This window comes from Meriones unguiculatus, chromosome 10 (assembly GCF_030254825.1).
Source record: "Meriones unguiculatus strain TT.TT164.6M chromosome 10, Bangor_MerUng_6.1, whole genome shotgun sequence".
Taxonomy (NCBI): Eukaryota; Metazoa; Chordata; class Mammalia; order Rodentia; family Muridae; genus Meriones; species Meriones unguiculatus.
The window spans coordinates 32,625,726-32,650,758 of record NC_083358.1 but is presented as its reverse complement, the minus strand read 5'-3'; the positions used below and the strand labels follow the sequence as shown (position 1 = coordinate 32,650,758).

General features: G+C 53.4%; 1 protein-coding gene across 1 annotated transcript; it reads left to right on the top strand.

The window, feature by feature from the left end:
* Nucleotides 1-138: 138 nt before the first annotated feature.
* On the top strand, nucleotides 139-22,617 carry Mmp15 (matrix metallopeptidase 15). The gene is made up of 10 exons (XM_021641580.2): nucleotides 139-346; nucleotides 13,816-13,964; nucleotides 14,746-14,871; nucleotides 16,241-16,548; nucleotides 16,859-17,020; nucleotides 17,817-18,070; nucleotides 18,450-18,588; nucleotides 19,376-19,526; nucleotides 19,671-19,786; nucleotides 21,008-22,617. Exons 1-10 carry the CDS (start codon nucleotides 194-196, stop codon nucleotides 21,421-21,423), a joined length of 1,974 nt encoding a protein of 657 aa, XP_021497255.1. The 5' UTR covers nucleotides 139-193; the 3' UTR covers nucleotides 21,424-22,617.
* Nucleotides 22,618-25,033: the final 2,416 nt, after the last annotated feature.

Below are 25,033 nucleotides of genomic sequence, written 5' to 3'. Positions count from 1 at the left end.
CCCTACCCTCTTCTCCTCGGGTTTGGAAAATCGCAGAGGGGACCTGAGCGGCACCGGGAGCCCGAGGTCCGCCGCCCAGGGGGCGGGGAGCCGGGGAGAATCGCAAGTTTCCCAGCCGCGTGCGAGGACCCGGCGCCATCCAGCGAGCCAGCCCCGCTTGCAGCGCTCCGGACCCGGCTGGCGGCCAAAGAGCATGGGCAGCGACCAGAGCGCGCCCGGACGGCCGTGCTGCACTGGCGGCTGCCCCAGCGGCCGAGCTTGGCTGCTCCCGCTGCTACTACTGGTGCTTCTGGACTGTCTGGGCCGCGACGCAGCGTCTGAGGACGCCGAAGTGTACGCCGCTGAGGTAAGGACCTGGAGGGACGTGGTGCGAACCACGCCCGCAGCGGGGGCCTGCAGGTTGGAGAGACGCACGGGGCCTTGGGGGTGAAGGCTGATCCGGATTGGAGAGCTTGGGAAGAAAGCGGGACTGGCAGGGCTGCCACTCCCTGGCTGGAGCTCTGCAGCGCGCCTCTTCCCAGAGCCCTGGGAGCACAGGGCTCGCAGCCGCTCTGCACCCTGAAGCCGCTCTGGGCAACGACCCTCTCTAGCTTGAGTCCCTGCAGCCGCCTCCGCAGCCCCCAGCCCTGGCCTCCAGGCTTTTCGCCCGCAGGGATTCCTCGAGAGCCGGATCCGCGCACTGTGGGCTTTGAGAGTAAGGAGGGGGTGGGGTGCTGCGGGTAGTGAGAACTCAGGCGGAGCAAGAGCCCCGCAGCGCTCGCTCCTTGGCTGACACTCCTTTGGGTGACATCGTGCGTTGCCGGGCCGGCCAGGGTGGTTGGGGGATGGGTGTGAATCTCCCAGGCAGATGACCGATTGCATAGGTGCTTTGGCGACTTTCTTGCGCTGAGGTTTTCCCACGCCAGGGTGGGTTCTTTAGGACAGACCCTCTCTCCTGAAACACTTTTCCCACCAGCGCCCTTACGCCCAGGCCTGGGTGAAACAGGGTTAGACTCCACGCCTCTTTTCTCTGGAAGCCGGGCTGACGTCCATATGCTGGCCGCTCTCGGGATTGGTCCAGAGAGTGACCAGGCGCGGTCTCCAGGCACAGAGTCCCAGCCGGTACCTCCCGCTCCAGTGCATCCCCCATCGATAGCTCAGTCACCCCAGGGCGCCTTCGATCGTTCATCTCAGCCCTTGGAAAAAGGAAGACTAGGTATGGAGTCTGGAGAGAGCGCGAGTCAGGCGCTGTATCTACCCTGTAGGCTTGGGGCCTCGGTGCCCTTGGGCTGCCTAGAGCGACGGCCTGAGAGAACAGTTCGTATTTGCAGACAGCCTATACTGCCATCCCAGCCCAGAAGACTTACTCACTTTTCTAGTCTGTGTGAAAGATTTTCCCAGTAGAAGTCTGCCCTTTCCCCATCCTACTTTAATAAAAAGTTTGGGGGACCAGCTACACCTCAAGCCAATCCTCCACCCCCTTTGTCCTCTTCCCTCATCAGGTCAGAGAGTTGAGGGGACCAAATCTGCCCCAACCCAATCCACAGCCTAAGGACAGAGGTGTATAGTGAAGCTGCTAGGAAATGTTTGCCAGTCACCAAGATACTGCCACTGAAGAAGAGGCCAAAAAAATTTGAAGTCCCAGATTGCCCGGGTTTGTGGCTACACAGGCCAACCTGGAGTTTGGTGGTTGTGCATTGTGAATGAGCTTCGTGGATGGCCAGGAGCTGGGCAGTGGGGCCTGATTCCTCCAATTAAGGAAGGACAGCTGTTAGTGCCCACAGCCCACAACTCCCGCCCTGGCTAGCACTGACTCTTGAAACACAATTGTGTTGTGGCTGGAGAGGACTCTGAAATGTTTCGTGTTGGAATCCACAGTAGGTGGATGGATGGATGTCTTTCTGCACGCAGGCTGTTCTGGAAGACCCCTCAGGACTGGCCATAATTGGGCCCAAAGAGTCCCTAGGCTTTGGTGACCAGCCCATCTGTTCAGTCTAGGCCCGCCTTAATTTGTAGTGTCCGGTTGAAGGATGCATCGTTTTCAAATGCTGGTTTCTGTACCCGGAAATTGGGTTGCAGTCTGGACTTTGGCATTGTCATTATTGTAAAGCATCTTCTGTCTTGGTAGGCTGCAAACTCTGTTCTCCATCACCTACTGATTGGTCAATAAAGAGCTGAACAGCCAATAGCTGGGCAGGAGGGTTAAGGCGGGCCTTCTGATCCCAGTGGGAGGGTCTTAGGTGGGAACCAGGGAGAGGCAGGAGTTGCCGTCCGGAACTGGTGAAGAAGCAGATGCCAGAGTGAGACTAAGATGGCAGGTAATGGGCCATGTGACTGGGAAGTAGGCCAGGCCAGCATAGATGGGTTAGAATAGCTCAGTATCTGCCCAGCTATGGTGCCTGAAGCTTTTAATAAAATTAATAGGTCTCTGTGTCATTATTCAGGAGCTAGGGCACACATAGCAAGCCATGATTTTCCAGTGTCTAGGTCCCTGTTCCTTTGATAAAGACCCTGGTTCTCACCTGAGGGAGTCCACAGCTCCAGACCTGGTCAGCTCATAGCTTATGAGTACCTTGGTAACTGAGCCAAGGCCAGCACCCGCCTCCCAGGTGACAGCCATGGGAATTCGCTAGACTAAGGAACCAGAAACTGGCCTGTGCTAGAAGCTGCCACTCGCCTCCAGCCAGCACCCAGTAGCCTTCCTTCCTTGAAAAAGTTACTCCAGAACTACTCTGCCCTAGCCTCTCCCATTTTCTCCCCTGGAGCACCCCACCTGGATGAGCTGCCAGCTTGCTGTCCCATTAGGTTCTAGTCTTGCTCTGTGGCTACACTACCTGGCAACGCTAGTGCCACTGCCCGTTACTAGACAAACTTCCTCCTGCGGACCCTTCCCGCAACTTAGCACCGTCGGCCCATCCTGTGGAAGTGACTCAGGCTGCCAGAGTTCACAGGTGTGGTGATACCAGCACCAAAACCGGACAGTCCTACCCTCCCTTTATAGCATCACGAGTCTTCCTGCCCACATCCGACCACTAAGGAAGAGGAGCAAAAGGAGGCTGGGTCAACTAGAGTGTTCCCTTTGTTTGTTTGTTGAGACAGTGTTTCTTGATGTAGCCCTGGCTGTCATGGAACTCATTCTGGAGATCAAGCTGGCCTCAAACTTAGAGAGACATGCCTGCCACTGCCTCCAAGTGCTGGGATTAAAGGTGAGCACCACCACTGCCTGGCCTTTTGATCTTTAGATCTGACCGGAGTCCCTGTCTGTGTGCCCATCTTCTCTTGATGCCAATGATGGTCCCTGTAGGTCCGCTCATATTAATATTTTCCTTCTCAACTACAGAACAGAAACTGTACTGTACAGATTGCATGTCTTCCCTAAAGGAAAAGGGGTTTCGTGTTAGGCTCATAGCAGAGATGACTGCAAGACTATGTCTCCACACATTCTTGGGGGGCAGGGACAAACAGACTACACAAGGGACACGGGACACTGGTGTGATGGGCACCGCTGAGAACTGGGACTGGATGTGGGCCATCTTTCACATCAGCCCATAACATGTCCCTGTATTTGGGGTGTCCCTTGGCCCACCCATCGTTGACCTCTCCTGGGTCTGTCTTTACTGGAGCTGCATCTGGGTCTGGCCTGCCCACTGTGACCCCTGGACACACATACTTCCTATTGCCAAAGCCCAAGGAGGAAGGAGACTTCTCTAAGACACCCCTGGGTGTGGCCAGGAATCCTCACATGTCCATACCCTCTCCCCTAAAGCTTTTCTCCAAAAGCCCAGTAACCTTTAGATTCAAGTTACTCATGCCAATTCAAAATGGCATGCTGTGGGTGTGGAAAGGCCTTTTCTGCCACACACTTAGTTCTGGCTATCCCTTTGTGCCCCTTTTGTGGCTGGATCCAGGGAGTCCTTGCCATTGTTACCCTGCTGGGAATTTATTTGGCTCCTGCCTGGGGGTTCAAAGATGGCATCCTCAGTGTCACCCCAAGACTTAGGTGGACACCAAGGCAGGAACAGAACCTTGGTTTCTTTAAAAACGCAGTTATGTTATGTAAATATGTTTTTGTTTTAATCCCAAATGTGGGATTTTTTGTTTGGGCTTTAGTTTGTCCACAGTTGATAATTGCCTCCTGTGAGGCATGGTCTTTGCCAGCTGGTAAAGGCCTGCCGAGTGCAGCACCAGGAGGGGCGTGGTCTAGGACTCTGAGGGATATAAATAAATATGAGAACCCAGAAGACAAGCGTGCTGTGTAGCAGTTTGGAGAGACCAGAGACAGACATTGTGGCGACTTGGAGCAGACAGACAGAAAGAAATGTTTCAGTGTAGTGGCTTGAAGGAGACTGTTTGCTATTGACAGACATTAGTATAGCCCCAAAGAACCCATTGACCCTAAACAGCTTGGAGAAGTAAAGGAGGCTGTGGCCCCTCTCCCCATTATCCTTCTCTCTCCTACCTAGGGTTGGGGAGTTGGAAGGGAGAGGCTTTAAGGAGCCCCAAGTAAATAAGAGTTTAAAATTAGCGCAACAGAACCCTTGGTCATTTCTACTTGGGTACAGTGTTCTATGAATCAGAAGAGGGTTTGGGGACACTCTGCTTGGGTACCTCTTCCTTGCAAAGAGGATCCTGGGAGATCCAGACCCCGGGGATAGCTGAGCATTCCCAGGAACACCTTCTGGCTGGAAGAGCTCCCTGGAGAGCTTGAGTGATGGGAATGAATTAAATCATGATGGCTACAACAGGTTTTATATGAAGAGGTTTATTAGGTGGATATGAAGAGAGGGAGAGAAGAGAGAGCAGGACATATGGAGGGGAAGGGAAGGGGAGGGAGAGAAGGGGGCATCCTGATAGAGAAAGTGGAAAAGGCCAAGAGGCCAGGAGCAAGAGGGACCAAGAGAGGCCAAGAGAGAGAGAGACTACATGTTGGGTTGTCCCTTTAAGGGGCAAGGTAACCACGCCTTCCAGGTGTGGCCACCTGGCTGGCGACACATGATGACATCATAAGTTGCTAGGCAACCCAGAAGCAGGTTTTGTGCCAAAATCCTAACATTGAGAATTAGAATTCCTGAGCACTGTTCCCCAAAGGTTCTGAGAATGCCTAGGGACTAGCAATCATGCGGCTAGGCCCTCTGAGGCAAGTGTCAGGATATACAGCCCCAGGCAGGTGTGTCAGCAGACTTGGGTCTGCCAAGGGACACAAGGGGTACCTCCCCCTGAGTCCCGTATGCCTCAAAGAGACAGGAGGAAGTAAAGAGAAGACCTGGCTTGCCCTCCTCTGCTGTCAGAAGAAGTTGGCATAGGCAGATGAGGAGCCAGGTAGCAGCCATAAGCAGCTTTGGAGATGTCCCATGTTCCATAGCCACTGATGGCTGAGCCCCCAAAGCTACGCAGCCTGGAGAGCAGGATCTGGATCAGCTCTCTGACTGACCCACAGATGTGGGGTTCACTATGGAGACGTGAGGACTCCTGCTCCGAGTCTGGCACTTAGCATCACAGCCCTTGATAAAATGAATGGCATTCGTTGTTGAACCTGTCTGAACTGTGGTTTTCCTGCTCATAAGATGGGAATAGTCACAGTAACTGCTTGATAAGAGTTATGGGAAATTTTATTCTGTTTGTAGGCAGTGCTGTGAATGCTATGCTCAGCCAGCCCAAGGGCTTCACGTGTTATTTCAGTACTTTCCTTACACCGATTCTGTCCAGGAACATTCTAGAAGCATTTTCACATTTCTTCTTTTAACTCTTTGCATTTGGAGGAGGAAACTTAATTCTTCTAGGTGAGAGAAGGTACCTCAGGTTACATAGCCGGGGGACTGTAGAACTGGAGTTTGAACCCAGCACCTTCTCTCTTGGAGCCTCAGCTTGGCTAAAAGGTCAAATTACAAGGTATCACCCCTGGTGAGTTTCCATGTTCTGCTAGTAGGAGACTGATCCAGAAGGGAAGGTTTTTTCAGGGGTTCTACCAAAGCTGACCTGTTTCCTGACACTCCCACCCACACCCTGCCCTAGACAGCCCGATCTAAGAGCCATCACTTACCAGGGAAGGTCCAGGTGATACTCAAGGCCTGGTCTCCAGCCAACCTTGAAAACCCTGGCAAACAAAGGCGTCTTCCGCTCCACCCCTCCCCGCCCACAGGCCAAAGGACCCATTTGTTTTCCCCTCCAGGTTAAGGCTTGTGGGGGCAGCTTGGGCGGCTGCCTTTTTCCTGCTTCCCTGGCTGGAAGTCCCCCAGAGACATCATCATCCACAACTTTCCTGAAGACCCATAACGAAGAGGCGCTTGCTGGTACTGGCCTGCAATCTCAGATCCTTGGGAGGCTGAAGCAGGAGGATTCCAAGTTTAAGGGCTGCCTATTGCCAGCCTAGGCAACTTCATGAGACCCTTTCTTCTTTCCTTCTCTCTCTCTCTCTCTCTCTCTCTCTTTATGTAGTCCTGGCTGTCCAGGACTCGCTTTTAGACCATGCTGGCCTCGAACTCAGAGCGATTCTCCTGCCTCTGCTTTCCTGAGTGCTGGGATTACATGTGTGTGCTGCCACAACCAGCTGAGAGCATGTTTCAAAATAAAAAGTTAAAAAAAAACAAACTGGGATGGAGCTCAAGAGGTAGAGCACTCGCCTAGGGTGTTCTAGGCTCTGTGATCAATCAATCTCCAGTACCGGGGTAGGGACACTCCTGGGCCTAGAGAGTCAGAGAGGTGATGGCTCAGAGAGTGTAAGAGTGTTCTGTAGAGCACCCAGAGTTCAGTTCCCAGCATCCACATCAGGACCTCACAACTACCTACCTCTAAGGGCTTTGGCCTCCAAGAACACTGGACTCATGTTCACATGCACAAAACACACGCAAAAAAAAAAAAAAAATTTTTTTTTTTTTTTAAGATTTGTGATGGTCTAGGTATAACAGCACATGCTTACATTCCCAGGATTTGGAAATCTGAGGCAGAAGGATCTCAAGTTCATAGTGAGAAGTAGATTTGGCCCCAAATGCACGTGTCCTAGAACTGTTTAAACAGACTGTGCTACCCCCTGGGAGTTTCAGGCAACAAGAATTGAATAGTCTAGTCAGTCCCTTGTTTGTTTGTGATAGGGTCCCTCTATGTAGCCCAGATAGCCAGGAACTTACTCTGTAGACCAGGCTGGCCTCAGACTCACAGAGATCACCTACCTCTGCTTCCGAGTTCTGGGATTGAAGGCGTGCACCGCCATGCCCAGTTGGTTCCCTCTTCCTTCACTGATCTCCTGTCCAGTCATTCAAGCTCGTGTCCCTGTTCAGCATGACCCCATTTTACAGAGATGGAAACCAAAGTTCGGACTTGTCTTAGCCGCAGTCCATTTCTCACAGGCCTTTAATAGGGACAGGCAACCAGTAGCTAGTTTCTACTCAGCTTTGGGGGAGCCTTCTAATGGATCCTTGCTGGCAAAGATGGCATGAGCTGCCTACGGCAGCTGAGCACCCTGTCTCTTGCAGGGGTACCTGCTAGGTGAATCTGTGACTCTGCCACAGGGAGGTAGCTGGCTTTGGTGGCTTCGGAAACTACCACCCCAGCACTTCCCAGAGCCTGGATGCATCTTGCTAGTACAGAAGTCTTGCAGGAGACTGTTGTGGGGTCTCCATCCCAGAACTAACCGTTCAGCTTCTGTTCCTTCTGGTATGGCAGAGCAGAACCCTGCTTTGTCCCCAAGAATTCTCAGAGGCAGAGTTGGGGAGAGGGGGAACCTCACAAGATCTTGGAAGGTCTGGGGGCTGCTCCATCTCTGATGGCCCTGACAAGCTTCCCTTTGTACCTGGCTGGGCAGAACACACCTGGGGCTGCTCAGGTTACAGAGGGCATTGAGGTGAGAGAAAAAACAGAACCCTTGGAATTATCCTTATCACCTGGAGCCTGATAAGGCCTTGGGGGAAGGGCTGCTGTGCTACTGGCCAGTCCCCTTTTGTAAGCCCCTAGGAGCAATGGCTGTTGGTACAGAATGGCTCTGGCCCCAGTCCCCTTTCCCGTCTCCACTAGGAACAGCATTGTTCTAGGATCTGGGGCCTCCTTCTCAGATGAGCCCTCCCTACAGGCCTGGAGGAGGGCAGGCAGCCTGGCTCAGTGCCCAGACTCAGGCAGAGAGGTTGGGTGTGGGAAGGATTGGTGCCTTGCACAGTGCCAGGGCCCAGCATATGAGGCTAAGGAGCTGGGAACAGTACAGACACCTCCTGTACCCAGTCTATCCCAAATCAGCTGCATGACTCTGAGGAGACAGCTCCCTGCCTCTGAACCTTGCTCCCAGAACAATGAGAGTAGATGGATGTTTATCTTTCAGGAGTGGTTGTGAGCTCACAGTAAGTGGCTCACAGCAGGTTCTCAGGTGTTATGTTTACTGTCTCTACTGAGGATCAGGAATTTCTCTTGTGACCTACTGTCCCTTGTCTTCCTGCTTGGGACAAGCCAGTTAACCTGCAGATCAATAAATACTTACAGGATGGAGGCTGAAACTCAAAGCAATGGCCAGGACAGCCTTGACTCTAGAGTCTCAGAAACACCCCACATACACATCCTGCCCTAAAGATGGGAGAGACCTCATGGCCCAGTGGCCTCTTCAGAGCCCTCCTACTCTGTCATTGGACAGTGGCCCTCATGGAAAGAGTACAAAGCTTTGGGCTAGGACCCTTCCCTTCCTATGCCCAGTGCTGACCTCCATGCCTCGGTTTCCCCATTAGAGAAGCACAGCTTCACCTGCTCGGCTCACACGTGAACCTCTAGATAACAAAGGAATAGGAGGGACAGACACCATCAACAGAAACAGTGCCTTCTCTCGTTGGGACCTTGGGTACTGTTCCCACTGTCTTGAAGCAGCCAGAGTACCTTAGTTACCTGGGGCTCAGGGCTTGAGCTGCCTGTCACTGTAAGGCTGCCTCATGCACCACTAAGGGACAAGGTGTGCCTGAGCTCTCCTCCCACTAGGCTAGCTCTTAGCTAGTGTGGCTAGCCTCTGGAACTTGTCATAGTCAGTACTGTGCTGGGTGATGGGCACTTACTCCCCACACTAGGAAGGGAAGAAGCTCCAAGGTGGTGTCTGCGGCCACTTGGCAGATTTGTGGACACTTGGTGTTCAGCCACCCTGAGCACATGTTGGCCAGAGGCAGGCCGGCCTTTGGCTTTCCCTCAGGCTGGAGGCTGCACTTCTGTTCATCAGTCCCCGCCCAAGGGGTGTCACCAGCCACCTTCACCCCAGCAGTGGCTGATGGGGGAGATGGAAACTCTGCTTCCTGGGGACTTAAAAGCTTTTAACTACGAGAAGGAGGCTCACTAGGCTCCCTTGGGACCTGTCTGGCAGCTGCCCCACCCCCTCCCCCAAGCAGGCTCTGGGATGAAGCAGCTCTCCTGCCAGATCTCTGCAGATCTCTGGAGCCCTTTGCTGCATACAAGCCAGCACCCCCCTCCCCTCCCTGCCCAGGGGCCCCTCCTGAGCCTCTGTCCCCAGCATGCCCCTCTTATTAGCTCTGCAGACAGGCTAATCAGCCCCTCTGGGACTCTGATTGCTTGCACTGAAGATATTTTTACCTTATGCAAATAGGTGGTATAAAGGTGCCCTCATCTGTCTTCAGCCACTCCTCCCGGCCCCGCCCCTCTGCTCTACCGCCATACATACCTCAGCCCCATGGCTTTTGCTATTGGCCTAGTGGCCTTGCCCATTGGACCTCTCCATGAGGCTTCGGGAAAACTGTCCAGAAGGGAAGTGGTCCCGCCTCAGGAACTTTGGAGGAGGTTTGGGAAGAACTGAGCGGTATTATCATGTGGTCAGAGGGGTGAAGAGAGTCAGTAGGGAAATGATGGAGGCTCCCTCCTCTCGAAGCTGCCCTAGGGCCTGCTCTCCCCTGACCAGTCTTACCAGAAGCCTGGACCCCTCAACCCTATTGGCACAGAGTAGCCATCCAGAGCCCTGATCTCTTATCAACCATAACATTCCCAGTGCACTTTGCCAGTTGATCCTTGTAGAACCTCACCGATGAAACAGGCCCTAATCCAGCCCTGCCCCCCTCCTTTATTTTATTTTATTTTTTAATAGGCTTGGCTCTACTCTGTACAGAGCTGACACTTGGTTCTCAGCTCTGCTTGCTGCTCTACCACCCTCCAAGACCCTGGGGCCCCTGAGTAGAGCTGCACTGCCAGCCAAGCTGGGACTTGGCTGGGCAGAGCTCTCTGCCCATCAGCTTGGGCACTGATGCCCTGGGCCATGTGGGACAACATGTGTCAGTCCAAAGCATCTGCCATGCCCCGCTTGCCTTTGGGCACCTCGGCGTATAGCCTTCCCCTTCTAAAATACTCTAGAAAGTAGGTTTTCCAGGTGGCTAATTAAATGTGGGAAGGACGAGGAAGGCCCCTGCTTCCTTGCTTCTGTCTGGGTACCATCCCCTCACCACCTTGAGGGCATGAGACAGCTGGTCTTTCTTGGCATTTCTCAGAATCATTCATCAGAGTTGCTGCTTCAGATTTGCTGGTGCATTCTCGGAGTTGAGAACCGTGAAGCCCTCCTCCAAGTCAGGGCCTCCCGGGAGCCTATAAGCTCTAGACAGCCATGTCTCCCACAGCTCCCTACTGGCTTGCTCTCTGGCACAGTCAGCATGTGCAGGGACATCTGGCAGAGCGGATGATGGGTGGGTGGCTAGATGGTCAGGTGGATGGATGGGATTTGCCTGGCAAGTTCTAGAAGGGAACTGAGCACACTCTTTTTGTACTGAGAGCTTTTCCTCGGGCTGTGCCGCTCATATCTTACCCTAGTTTTCCTTGGCCCAAGCTAGAGTCATCTGAAAGGAGGAAACCTCGCTTGAGAAAATCCCTCCATGAGATCTGGCTTTAGGGGATTTTTGTAATTAACGGGAGGAGCCAGCCATGGTGGATGCTGCCACCCTGGGCTGGTGCTGCCACCCTGGGCTGGTGCTGCCACCCTGGGCTGGTGGTCCCCGGTCCTATAAGAATGCAGGCTGAACAAGCCAGGAAACAGTGCTTCTCCATGGCCTCCGCATCAGCTCCTGCCTCCAGGTTCCTGCCCTGTTTGAGCTCCTGCTCTGACTTCCTTCAGTGATGAACAGTGATATGGAAGTATAAGCCAAATAAACCCTTTCCTCCCCAGGCTGCTTCAGTCATGGTTGAAGGGACTCCAGCCAGCCTCAGCATGGCGCATGGCGCATGGCGCATGGCTCTGGCAGGCTTCGCCCTTCTCTCTATGTTCCTGCCTTGCTAAAAAAAACCAGTAGTTTACATTCCCCAAACTAGCCACCGAGGTCTATTCCCTTATTTGACCTCTTCCTCCTGCTGAGGCTGACCACCAAGATCCAGCCATCAATGCGTTGAAGTCCAGCAATCAAAAGCCCCCTTTGGCTCACCTACTTAACATCCCCAATTAAAATTAAACTCTTTATCCTAACACGGGTTTCCCCTTCTACCATAAGTTGCCATTTACCTGTGGGCCACATCTGTCTCGTCTCTATCCAGAGGCAGTCCTCTGACCCTCCAAGACAAACACCCTTCCCCTTCTCCTTCATCCTCTGTCTCCTGCCTTAGCGTCTTATTCTCTGCCCCTTTGTCCCTTTGGGTGTCTTGTGCTGAATACTGGTCCCTTTAATGGTGTTTCATCCCAGCACTCGTCACTCACTGAGGCACCCTAGAAGAGCACATTGGCCTTCATTTTGCAGATGAGGAAACATCCAGTGCAGACAGTAGGAGCTGAAGGTGTAGACCTGTTGATGGGATAGTTGCCTAGCATGCATGAGGCCCTGAGATAGAGTCCCGGCACTGCATGAAACCAGGCATGGCTGTGCACACCTGTAATCTTGGGAAGTGATGCAAGACATTGAAGAATTCAAAGTAATCCTTGCTTACATAGCAAGTTGAAGGCTAGCCTGACTAGAAACCCTGTTTCAAAATAAACAATTCATGGCAGAGCAGGCACTAGGCTTTAGGCCCTTGTCACATCCTCCTGGGGAGGGCCCACTGCGGGATCCTGTCTGCCTCCTCCCACTCCTGCAGAGGCTTTAGGACCTGCTGGCTTTCCCACCTGTTAAGCCCTCAGGAAATTCTGAACCAATGAGATGGCTCAGCGGGTAAAGGTGCTTGCCATCAGGCCTGGTGAGTGGAGTTTGATTCCTGGGACCTGTGTGGTAGAAGGAGAAAACCCACCTCCTCTGATCTTCACATGGTACCGTGGTTTGTTTGTCCACACATAGACAAATAAAGCCAGGCACGGTTGCAGCCTCCTTTAATCCCAGCTCTCTAGAGACAGAGGCAGTTTCATTTTACGAGTCTGGGGACAACCTGGTTTACATAGCAAGTTCCAGGACAGCCAGAGCTGCACAGAGAGACCTTGTCTCAAAAAAGAAAGGAAGAAAGGAAAAAGTGTGTGTGTGTGTGATTAGAAGTACTTGCTGTTCTTGCAGAGGACCTGGTTCAGATAACTCACAACTATCTGTATCTCCAGTTCTAGGGACTCTGACATTCACTTTTAACCTTTGTGGGCACAGGCACTCATGTGGTACACATACATATATGCAGACAAACACTCATACACATGAAATAAAAATAATTGGAAAGAGAAGAGAGAGAAGGCTCATGATCCAGAAATTTATAGGGCTGAACCTAGTGTCCTCATGTTAACTAGTCATGCTGTTGGACTGCCTTCTAAATATTTACATTTAAACCCATAGCGTTGTGTTGGTCATAATTTCAGTCGGAGAAGCCTCTTTGCACAGTGTGTAATGGTTAATGCAGAGACTCATAACTGGTCAAAGTGCCAAGTGTACGTAACTGAGTGTTCAGCTGTGGATGAATCATCTATATTAACAGATCAGGGATCAGTGGAAGGGTGGGAAGAAAGAATCAAGAGCTGATGGAGAGGAGGAGGAGTTGTGAAGTGACTTTCAGACAAGGAGTGGCTCATAGCGAGTGTGATGACCTGTGTAAGATCAAGCTGGTCAAAATTCCAACACGAATGGAGATATGTTTAAAAAGCATTGGGGAAAGGTAAGAATTCTTCAAAGAATGAATACAATCCATTTTAAACATGGTGCTGGAGAGAGGGCTTAGCATTTAGGAGCGTGTACTGCTCTTGCAGAGGACTTCTAAGCTCAGCTCCAGCACCATGTCACATGGCTCACGATTACCTATAATTCCATCTCCAGGAAATCCAACACCCTCTTCTGGACTCCACGAGAACCTGGGAGCACACACACAACTAAAATAATAATAATAATAATAATAATAATAATTTAAAAGGTTGTCTGAGTGGTGGTGGCACACGCCTTTAATCCTAGCACTCCAGAGGAGGCAGAGGCAGGCAGATCTCTGAATTCAAGGACAGCCAGGGCTACACAGAGAAACCCCATCTAGAAAAAAAAAAAAAAGAAGGGTTTGGGCTGGCTGTGGTGGCACACACCTTTAATCAAACAGCATTGGGGAGGCAGAGGGCAGGTGGATCTCTGAGTTTGAGGCTAGCATGATGTACAAGTTCTAAGGCTACACAGAGAAACCCTGTCAAACATCCCCCTCAAAAAAGTGGGCTTAGAGAGATGGCCCGGCAGTTAAGAACATTTGCTGCTCTTGCAGAGGACTAGAGTTAAGAACTTAAAAAGAGAGATTCTGAATACTTAAGGGTCCCCAGCAGCCTGCCTGGGGCAGAAGAGTCCCACCCAGGCAAGATGGTGCCGGGCAGCAGGAATGAGGCTGGAGATCTGAGGTGGGGTTTCGTGGTGAGGGGTTCAGAGGCCCTGGAAGAACTGGATTTCCCTCGAAGTTTGGAGGTCTTGGGGGGGGGGTCCTGAGCAGCCACTGAGTAGACCTGATTTGGCTTCCTCGCAGAACTGGCTGCGGCTCTATGGCTACCTGCCACAGCCTAGCCGGCACATGTCTACCATGCGCTCTGCCCAGATCCTGGCCTCTGCCCTTGCCGAGATGCAGCGCTTCTACGGGATCCCTGTCACCGGTGTGCTCGATGAAGAGACAAAGGCGTGAGTCCCCCCATCCGACCCCTCCGGGACCCTATCCGCCTCCTGCCCTCCAGCCTGCTCAGAGGAGCCTTTGGTATTTGGAGTTTTCAGAGGAGAGTGGCCAGGATGAGGAACTGCAAACGATTTGGTCATCAGGCTAATGCTTATTGTTTAGCATGGCTTCCTGAAGGCCTTATGTTAAGAGAGATAAGACAGGGGCTGGAGAGTTAAGATGGATGACTGCTTGTGCAGAGGACCTGGGTTCAGCTCACAACCACGTGTAACTCAGATCCAGGGGTTCTGAGAGGGCCTCAAGAAACACCTGTGTGTATGCAGGGCACAGAAGTTCATGCGGGCACACGTACATAAAAAGTAGATAAATAAAAAAAAGAGAGACGAGGTAGATGTAATCCAGCTTTGGCAGAAAGAGCATTATGTTTGATTAGTGATGTCTGCTACAGGCATGGGAACGGGAAATTTCGGTAAAGAGCCCTGGATGGGACAACCTAGCTCGGCCTTGCTCTACTCGATAGGAGCTACAAATACATTGGGGAACACAATACCTGGGACAGGAGGCCTCAAGAGCACTCATCCCATGCTTGGGTTACACTCAGGAGAAGGAGCACACATTTGAGTCATTGCTGAAAGTACAATCTCTTTACACACTATTGTGGAAGCCAAACAGTCTCCTACCTCCAGTACATCCCTGTGAGGGAGAACTGGGAAGCAAGAGGGGGTTGGAAGGAGATGGACCACCTGGAAGAGATGACCCGAAGCTGACGCCTCCATATCTGTGGTCCAGGTGGATGAAGCGGCCCCGCTGTGGGGTACCCGATCAGTTTGGAGTACGGGTGAAAGCCAACCTGCGTCGGCGGAAACGTTACACCCTGACAGGAAAGACGTGGAACAGTTACCACCTAACCTTCAGGTACGGGTCCAGCTTCGAAAGGGAGCTACCTTACCCCTCTCAGAGGGACTTTCTTTCCCACAAGCTTACCAGAAGAGGTCTGGCTAGCCGTGCTGAGCGTCCTTTCCTGGCCCCAGCTGGCTGCAGACTAGACTGGCCTGCTGTGGCCGGAGGAGCTCTTGAGTCAGTATGGCCAGTAGGCGTGGGAGTCGAGGGTCCTGCTTTCACTCAGGATCCTAGAGTAAATTCGTGGTCCACCCAGTCAGACGCCCGTTTACAGTTTATGGCATTCCGTCTGCACCAGTTGCTAAGTCTAATCCAAATCCACAGGGAGGGTGAGTTCCTCTGCTCGGGCAGGCTCTAGGCCAGTGGTTTTTCAACCTGCGGGTTGCGACCCCTCTAGGGCAACATATCAGCTATTTAGATTACTATTCATAGCGGTAGCAAGATTACAGTTATGAAGTAACAATGATGATTTTCTGGTCGGGGAGTCGCTTCTTGAGCAGCTGTACTGAAGGGTCGCAGCACAAATGAAGGCTGAGATTGCTGTTCTGGGCTGAATATTCGTGTAGTATTTCACCCACTCCTCTCGAGGGCCCCACAAAGAAAGGACTACTCCCTCCCCCTCCTGCTGCCTTTCAAATAAAGAAACTGAAACTGTCTACAGTCAAATGTCCAAGGTCACTCAGCTCACGTTAGGGCGTGCCTGGGCCTGGGGTCAACATGCAGATTGGCAGAGCTGCTTGGCCTATGTCCCAGACCTTAGCTACCCCATCCCAGGGCCACAAAGCACCTGCACTTTCATTTACTTAGTATTTTTACTACCTTTTGGATTGGGATTTGGAGTTTAGGGGCATTTGTTTACCAAGACAAGGTCAGGTCCTCTTGTAATATACCCAGGTGTGGCTGAAGCTAATCTTATACTGTCAATCCTCCTGCCTCTGCCTCCCAAGAGGTGGGATTACAGGTATGTCCATAACGCCCAGCTCCTTGTTGGGTTTCTTTTCTTTCTTTATTTTATTTTTTTTTTTTGGTTTTGTTTTTTTTTTCAAGACAGGGTCTCACTGTGTAGGCTTGGCTGTCCTAGAACTCATTCTGTAGACCAAGTTGGCCTTGAATTTAGAGAGGTCCACTTTCCTCTGCCTCCTGAGTGCTGGGATTAAAGGCATGTGACAACACCGGGCCTTACTGTCTTTTTAAATTCAAATCTGCTTGTCTTGGACCATGAAAACTTAGGGTCGGGGTTTTAATGAATTACTGGGTGTGACAGGTTGTAATTCATCTCCAGCAGTGGATAGTGTGGTGGCTTTACGTGCTCTGGGGAAGGAGGCAGCAGTGAACAGTGTCCCACAGCCCCCTGTCCATTTCTCATCTCCCCGCCCACCTGCAGCATCCAGAACTACACGGAAAAGCTGGGCTGGTACAATTCAATGGAGGCGGTGCGCAGGGCTTTCCAAGTGTGGGAGCAGGTCACGCCCCTGGTCTTCCAGGAAGTGCCCTATGATGACATTCGGCTACGAAGGCGAGAGGAGGCTGACATCATGGTACTCTTTGCCTCCCGCTTCCATGGCGACAGTTCACCGTTTGATGGCGTGGGTGGCTTTCTGGCCCACGCTTATTTCCCTGGCCCTGGTATGGGTGGGGACACCCATTTCGACGCAGATGAGCCCTGGACCTTCTCCAGCACTGACCTGCATGGTGAGGACAGCTGGCCAGGGTGGGAGTAGTCCAAGCTTGACTAGCCCCTCCAACTCAGTAGCTTCAGGCTCAGGAGGAGAGAACATCCCCTATTTATGTCTCTGGAGCCCTGTACTTAAATCTCAATCTGTTGTCCCACCAAGGGAAGGTGGGAAGAGAAGAGTAGGTTGGGCCCATTTTTTACATGGGGAAATTAAAAGCCAGAAGTCAGAGAAGCTCAGCGACACCCACAAGAGAAGCAAGGGTAGGGTCCACGGCAGCCCGGAGGGCCTAGGATGAACAGGACTGACTGTGCGTGCCCCCACCACAGGAATCAGCCTCTTTCTGGTGGCCGTGCATGAGCTGGGTCATGCCCTGGGGCTGGAGCACTCGAGCAACCCCAGCGCCATCATGGCACCATTCTATCAGTGGATGGACACTGACAACTTCCAGCTGCCCGAGGATGACCTTCGGGGTATCCAGCAGCTCTATGGTGAGTAGGCTGTGACCAGTTGGCCCTGTGAGATGGCACTACTCTGCCCCAATTCTATAGACAAGAAAACTGGGCCCAGTCACTTGCCCAGAGCCCACACTGTGGCTCCAGGCTGGATGCAGATGACCCAACCTATCTTCCTTCCATCTTCTATTCCTACTAGACTCAGGGTATTCTAAGGCCTCAGGACCTTGAGTCTGTCCCTATCACTCCACACACTTCCCAGTAGATTTGAGATTTCTGCCTACCAAGCCCAGACTCTCCCTAGCAAATCTGCAGTGGCCAGGTCTCCCCACGGCCAGCTCTTCTGGTCAAGGCCTGTGTCTCCGTGTTCATGCTGAGCCCTCCTCAGGTGGTTCCTGACAGTTGTCCCTTCCTCCATCACCAGCAGCTCAGTAATGAGTTGTGCATCAGGATAGAGTTCAAGTCACAGAAGCCAGGGCCATGCTGACCCTGCTAGCACCTTACTTCCTAAGCCCCCACTGAGTATGCCAGCACCGCCTACTGCTGTGCTGTAGGGGAGCGTCCTCAGGCAAAGCAGAGGTAGTCCGGCAGAGAGGTTAAGAAAAGGGTTGTGTGGAGGAGACCCAGCCATCCCCCAAGAATGATGATGGTGTAGAGGGAGGGGGCTACTTCGGATAGACAGGACCTATCCCTGGAGGGGCCGCCTGCTAGGGTCTCTCTGTGCTGGGAGGCTCAGGACTCCAGCATTTTGTGTAGAGGAGCCTGGCATCCAGGCTGTGTTCTTCATCTGCCCTGTCACTTCTTGCCTCCCCCATCCCCCACCTCTCTGTAGGCTCCCCAGATGGTAAGCCACAGCCCACCCGGCCTCTCCCCACTGTGAGGCCCCGGCGGCCAGGACGGCCAGACCACCAGCCACCTCGGCCTCCCCAGCCACCACATCCAGGTGGGAAGCCAGAGAGGCCCCCCAAGCCAGGGCCCCCACCCCAGCCCCGAGCCACAGAGAGGCCTGACCAGTATGGCCCCAACATCTGCGATGGCAACTTCGACACAGTGGCTGTGCTCCGTGGAGAGATGTTTGTGTTCAAGGTCTGGCCCCACCCTCCTAGTGCCGTCCTCCAGCCAACCCAGAGCCTGGCCCTGCCCCTCCCACTGCCTCTTTAAGCCTATCCAGAGCCTTGCCTGGCTCCTTCCTTGCTAACCAGCTTCTGGGTTCCTACCAGACCCTAGACCAGGAAGAAAACAAGGGACTTGTCAAGGGTCACACAGCAGTCAGGTTCCTGCTCCTCAGCCCGGAGCTCCCTCCTTGGAGCTGCTTTGGGTCTCCAGGTACTGCCTGGCTCCTCAGGGCCTCCATGACCTCTGACAGATCATCCCTGACCTGGGCAGGAGTAGTCATAAGCACAGCTCCCATCCCAAGCCCAAGGTACCTTGCACATGCTGCCATTGATACCATCCTCTTCCATAGGGCCGATGGTTCTGGCGAGTCCGGCACAACCGTGTTCTGGACAACTATCCCATGCCAATTGGCCACTTCTGGCGTGGTCTGCCCGGGAACATCAGTGCTGCCTACGAGCGCCAGGATGGACATTTTGTCTTTTTCAAAGGTAAGCCAGGATGGTGTGAGAGGGACTGGGGCAGCCTTCATGCCCTACTGGCTCCGCAGCATCTAGGAGAGAAGAGAGTCCTGCTTCTCCAATCCCCACTGTGGGCTCGCTCAACACCTGGAGGCAGCAAAGTGTGAGTGGCGAGGTACACAGAGGCTGGGGGGTTAGGCAGGCCGAGACCCTGGAGGCCGGGGCTACCTGGATTGAGGGGTGTATCCCTGTCCATCTTCTGCAGTTTAGGAACCCCAACTCACTGCTCCCACCTTGGCCTCTCGTTCTCCTGAGCATGAATCCCTATAAGAGCAAGCTGTCCTTTTTAAGAACAGGTCCCTGAGCCCAGTTAGCCAGGATCTCTGCTGTCTATCTGCAGGGAGAAAAGCTTTGGAGGGCAGTACCCCTGATCGATCAGCTGTCTTTCCTGCCCCACAGGCAGGGACTCTAATCCAGGACTGGGTTCACAGTGACATGGGAAGTCCCCAGGGACACAGCTCGCAGGCCTAGAGGAGGTGTCCTGTGGAATGCAGGGCCGTGTGGAGTGTGTGAGTGGGGCTGGGTGGTAGCGGCTGACCTGTACACAGAGAAGTGAGTATCTCACAGGTTTCCATGAGTACCCGGCATAGGTGCGCATCTGAGTATCATTCTGAGTACGTGTGGTCCTGTGTATACATGTGTGGAGCTGGGCAGTGATGGTATGAATGGATTGCGGACTCAGAAGAAAAGCATTTCTTCTGCCACGTCTTTCCCCAACCCAGGCCCCTGATCACACAGCTCACTGCTCCCCGTGCAGGTAACCGCTACTGGCTTTTCCGAGAAGCGAATCTGGAGCCCGGCTACCCCCAGCCACTGAGCAGCTACGGTACAGACATCCCCTATGACCGCATCGACACGGCCATCTGGTGGGAGCCCACAGGTCACACCTTCTTCTTTCAAGCAGACAGGTAAGCAGTTTGCTGCGCCCCTTCCCGCAAAGGAGGGAGCTCAGCCAGGCCCTCTCATGTTCAGACCTGCCCGGAAGAGGGCCTGTGGGGGAAAGGCCCGAGGCCCAAGCAGGGGCTTCTGGGTTCATAGACTTCTGGTCACAGGTACTGGCGCTTCAACGAGGAGACACAGCATGGAGACCCTGGCTACCCCAAGCCCATCAGTGTCTGGCAGGGAATCCCCAACTCTCCCAAAGGAGCCTTCCTCAGCAACGATGCAGGTACCAGGCCAGCCCCTCCCAGAGGACCCAGCACACACAGGGCACAGGGCTCGTCCAAGGTCCTGTGGCATTGTGATGGCATGGAAAGGGGACCTAGCTGTGACATCCTGCCCTCCCTGCATCATTGCTGTCCTTTTTTGGCGGACCTCCAGTCCCCACAGCTAGAGAGGCTCCTGTCCAGGTGCCTCCCGTGTCTGTTTGTGTCCAGAGCTGAAGCTGGCAATTCTTTAGGGCAGTGGGCCTGGTTCAGAGTGTTGGGCCCTCTCAGGGCGGCACTCGCCGACCTGTGAAAGAAGCCTAGTATCTGTCATTGTAACTGAGCAACAGGAATTGTGACTCCTTTAGCCCCCCAGCAGGGCCTCTGTGTGTCTGTTTCTTTATCTGGGACTCTCATGTTTAGGGCAGACCTGCCAGCTTTGCCAGTGCCCGGGCTCATCAGCTGATTCTGGCTGTGGACATGCCACTGCAGCCGCTCTGAGCTCACTGTGCTCCAATGACCCTTCCTGGTGGCGGTGGGGTGCTTGCAAGGTGCCCCAGGACAGAGAACTGATCCAGGGCAGTACTGGGTTCTGTCCAAGGTCCATGAAGGCCCAAGGCCACACAGCCATGCTGGCTCTTATGGTTGGGAATAAAGCCAGTCCTGGGATAAGCAGCAGGGATCCTTGACACCCGACCCTGAGGGCCCCTTCTGTGTCTGTCAGTGTGGCCAGGAAGCTGGGGACCCAAACCCACCAAGCCACCGTAGGGTAGCAGATTTGAGAAGACTCAGGCAAGCAGTGGGAAAAAAAGGAGGTGTTTGTTTGTTTCTTTGTTTTTCTAAGACATAGCCTTGGCTGTTCTGGAACTCACTCTATAGATCAGGCTGGCCTCGAACTCACAGAGATCCACCTGCCTCTGCCTCCCGAGCGCTGGGATTAAAGGCGTGTGCCACTACATCAGGTTCCGATTTAGAATTTTTGGACCATTTAACAAAAGCATACTTCACATCTCATTTGTATTTATTTAGGCGTGTATTTATTTATTGTTTTTAACTTTTTATTGATTCTTCGTGAAGGCGTACGCCACCACCGCCAGGAGGAAAAGAGTATGCTTTTGTTTGTGCTCTGGTTTGGTTTTGGTGCTAGGAGACCCAGGACCACTTAATATACGCCCCAAGCACTCTACCACCAAGTTATGCACCTTCCCCAGCCTGAAACCATTCTGGCCTGTCTGTTCCTATAGCCTATACCTACTTCTACAAGGGCACCAAATACTGGAAATTCAACAATGAGCGCCTGCGGATGGAACCCGGCCACCCCAAATCCATCCTGCGGGACTTCATGGGCTGCCAGGAGCATGTGGAGCCCCGACCACGATGGCCAGATGTGGCTCGTCCACCCTTCAACCCCAACGGGGGTGCGGAGCCTGAGGCGGATGGTGACAGCAAGGAAGAGGATGTGGGAGACAAGGATGAGGGCAGCCGCGTGGTAGTGCAGATGGAGGAGGTGGTTCGGACAGTGAATGTGGTGGTGGTGCTGGTCCCCTTGCTGTTGTTGCTCGGCATCCTGGGCCTGGCCTTCGCCCTGGTGCAGATGCAGCGCAAGGGTGCGCCCCGCATGCTGCTCTACTGCAAGCGCTCGCTGCAGGAGTGGGTGTGATCGCATCCCGCCCGCAGCACCCAGTGCTCAGGTCCACAGGGGGCAGGCCTGTGGTTTCCAGATGCTCCTTATGCCCGGGTGTCTGGCACCTTCTCTCGGAATTTGTTTCTGCTTTCCTCACTGGGGCCAAGAGATGCTGAGAGTTCTGAGTGGACCGCCCCACACAGGGACTAAGGGACAGAGTCTCCGGAAGGTGGCAGGGGGCTGGGAAGCTTCTTCAGCTCTGGCTCTCCTCAGCCTGAACCTCTCTCCTCCCATGACAAGAGCTGTGTTTGCCTTGAAGGAGCCCAGCTAGGGCTCTACCCTCCTGAATTTGCCTTAGGAAGAACAGAGGGCCCAAGGGCCACCCTGATTACCTGGGGGCTGGGTTCCTTCTTAGGCTGCTTCTGAGAGCCTAGAAGCCTGAGAAAGCCCTCCCCATCCTTCCCATCCAGCAGCACCCTCTTGCCCCTGGGTCTGCAGCTTCTTTCCTCTCGGAAGGGGCCCTGAACCTGTCTCACCAAGGACCAAAGGGAGCCTGCCGAGCTCCCCTCCCTAGTGCTGGTGACTGGCTTCTACTTCCTTAGGCTGCCCACATTCTCTTTCATTACACCCACAGGTCTCAGGAGGCTGAGCACTCCCCCACCCTCCAGCTTCTGCTGCCCTTGTCCCAAGCCTTGGAGAAATGGGGCTGGGAGGCACACAGACTAGGGTACCAGAAATCCCGAGACAGTGCCTGATGGTATGGATGCCCAGGATATCACAGACCAGGCTTATGGGATTCCCCACTTCCTGATCCCTATCCCTCTATGACACTACTAGGCTCAGGTCAGCAGCTTATCCCACACAGAGACTGTGGAACCCCCAGAGGAATCTACTGTGGCCTCAGAGGTCTGTCCTAAGGGTATAAAGGGGCCTCCCTTCCTCTTTTCGTTTTGGAGTCAGCAGGGAAATGGGAAATGGTACTGTACAGCTGGCTCTGTCCCCTCTGCCTCCCTAAAGCCTTGAGCAGTGAAGGGCTGTCACCCAGGATCCTTTGGGCCACCACCTCTCTCCTAGTGTTGGAGTCTCATAGCCTAGCGCTAGAGGTGGGGGAGGGTCACTCATCAGACACCCCCTCTGCAGAACCTGAGAGCCAGCGGGGGTGGGGGCGACATCCACCTCCATCATTGAGTTCTGTAAATATTCTGCACTGATTAAATGTACAGCAGGTGAGTGTGGCTGTGTTTTTATGCCCAGACTGTAGCATAGAGCAAGGAAGACCTACCTGCTAGGCAAAGGCGGAGCTAGCCTAGAGTTTGGCTGGGCTTTCTGGGCTGAGGCTGAGAACTGGGTTTATTCGGGATTTGGTGGTGATAAGAGAGGACAGCCCAGCTTCCCAAATTACTCCATGTCTAGGAGGGGTGGAAGGAGCCAGGCCACTCAGTCCTCCTCCCACCTGAACTGGGCAGCTTGAGAAGTGGCTTGAACAAGAGCGAGCCCGGATCCTAGAGAGAGTTGGATAACAGGGCCACTTTGCCTCCAGAATCTGCTTTCAGTGTTCGGAGAAAGAAACCCAGTAGGGCCTGCCGCCTTGTCTTTGCAGGGGTGGAAAAGCCCACCACAGGCCCCAAGATTCCAGGAACTGGGGTGCTATGGGCCTGGCTGTGGCTGGAGAACTGGGGCCCATCTGAAGTCCTGTGTCCACACTCAGTCCTAGGCCAAGTCAGAGCCTCCCTTCTATCACCCAGCAGGCTGGGCAGCCTAGTCATCAGCAAGGTCCCTTAACGACACTCCCTATCCAGATCCCCCACCCCCATTCCTGGCCTGCCCCTTCCCCTCTTTGTGTAGCAATGGGCTGAGAAGAATTGGAAGGGATGGCCCTCAAAGCCCAGAGCTTCCGGCTCATCTAGCTTCTCACCAGAGAGGACTCACACAGCTGGGGGTGGGGGGATCTGGGAGGGAGCCATCTTGGCTTTCCTGTATAGAATCCCCAGCCTGGGCTACCTCTGCTTGTGTTCTTGGGATGATCAGAAACCTAGAGGTAACTGGGCCGGTGGAAGGTTGTGTGGGGTTCAGAGATGAGTAAGGCCCTGTTCTTGTAGCCCTTTTTTGCTCCTCCTTACATCAAGGCCACAGGAAAGACTTGACAGAGGCCTTGGCTCAATAAACTGGTTGGTCAGCCACCCATCTCTACTCTGCTACAGCCCAAGGAATCAGGGACTCCCTCCCCCCCCTCATTCCCTCAGCATACCTTTAACATTTTACTAATTCTCAATTATTTTTTATAAAAATAAGACATCAAGAAGATACATGAGTCACTATAATCCTCCACTGAGTGTTTCCAGTCTTTACTTGTCTGTGACACTTGGAGCTGCAGACTCAGGAGCCCAGGGCTCACCCCTGACCCAAAGTTAAGGCTGCAGAGGAGTAGCATGCTCTGAAGAAGAGAGGATGGCAGGAGCCTGGGACTGGACGTGTCTGAGTGTGATCGCTTATGATCCTGGCCAGCCAGCATGCTCCATCTCAAATTTTATTCAGGAAGAAAGTGGGTCTCAGGAGAAGTGACTTGGCCAAGACCACACAGCTAGGAAGTCACCATGCCAACATCAGATGTAGGCAGACATATTTGGAAAATCCCTCTCATTCCTTTCCCACCTGGCGCTGATGAAGAATGAGACAGGGATGGGACACCCACCCACCCCCAGCCTTCTTCATTCTATGCATCCAAGATTCCAGGGCCTAGGACAGAGCCTCCTTTCAGGCTGGGATTGGACTGAGCCAGCCTGGCTGCTTCCTCTCCTCCACTTGGCAGAAAAGCCTTTTTGTTGTGGTGCACACAGAAGCCATTCTCTAGTGGAGGAGGAATGGCAGGCTTCCTGTCCACCCAGAGCCATCGGTGCCTCTGCAGGACTCTGTGTAGATCTGAGAAGAGCGGGACTTTTTTTCTGCTCATGCGTCCTTCAGTTTTGCCTCCAAAGCCCTGGCTTTGTGTCCCCACTACAAACTCAACCCAAGAAACTACAGAGGGTGGAGGAAAACAGTTATCGTTCCGCTGCTAGAGAGCCCTGGGCGTCCCAGGCTTCGGGACACTGTCAGGGGACCCCTCATAGCCCATGAAACAACTCAGACCCCAGGGAGGCCACTCATGCCATTCCAGATGTCCGAGGTTTTGTCCAAGCTGTTCCCTCCCTGAGAAAACCCTTCCCTGTCCATTTCATCCAGTCTGAACTATGTATCTTCAAGACCCAGATTAGGTCCCTTGCCTTTCCTAGATTCCTACCTATCACCCTTCAGACAGCTGAGTGTCTACCCACCTCTGGCTAACTTGGCACTTAGTCTTACCCCTTGCTTAGCCTCATGGTTACAGGCACCCAGATGCTCCCTAATTTATAAAACGGTGTCCTTGAGCAGGTCACTTCACCTCTCTGAACCCACAACCTCGATCTGTAGAATGGGACTAGCAGCCATGTCTAATTCACACAGTTATGGGTACTAGGAAAGACGAAGGAGGCTCCCTGTGGCTTGTGCTGAATACTCCCTGCGGAGAATGCTGGTATGGGGTTGGGGGTTGGGCCCTGGATAGTATTGCTTCTCAGCTGCCTCTCCAGGAGTGTTTATGGGGGTGGGGCCAAAAGTCAGAGGAGCCTGA

What these genes read in the sequence shown, in the direction of transcription:
- Mmp15 (XM_021641580.2), top strand. Translation starts at nt 194, where the DNA reads ATGGGCAGCGACCAGAGCGCGCCCGGACGGCCGTGCTGCACTGGCGGC. An exon ending in CCGAAGTGTACGCCGCTGAG is followed by an intron (nt 347 to 13,815) that starts GTAAGGACCTGG and finishes GCTTCCTCGCAG; the next exon opens with AACTGGCTGCGGCTCTATGG. An exon ending in CTCCAGCACTGACCTGCATG is followed by an intron (nt 16,549 to 16,858) that starts GTGAGGACAGCT and finishes CCCCCACCACAG; the next exon opens with GAATCAGCCTCTTTCTGGTG.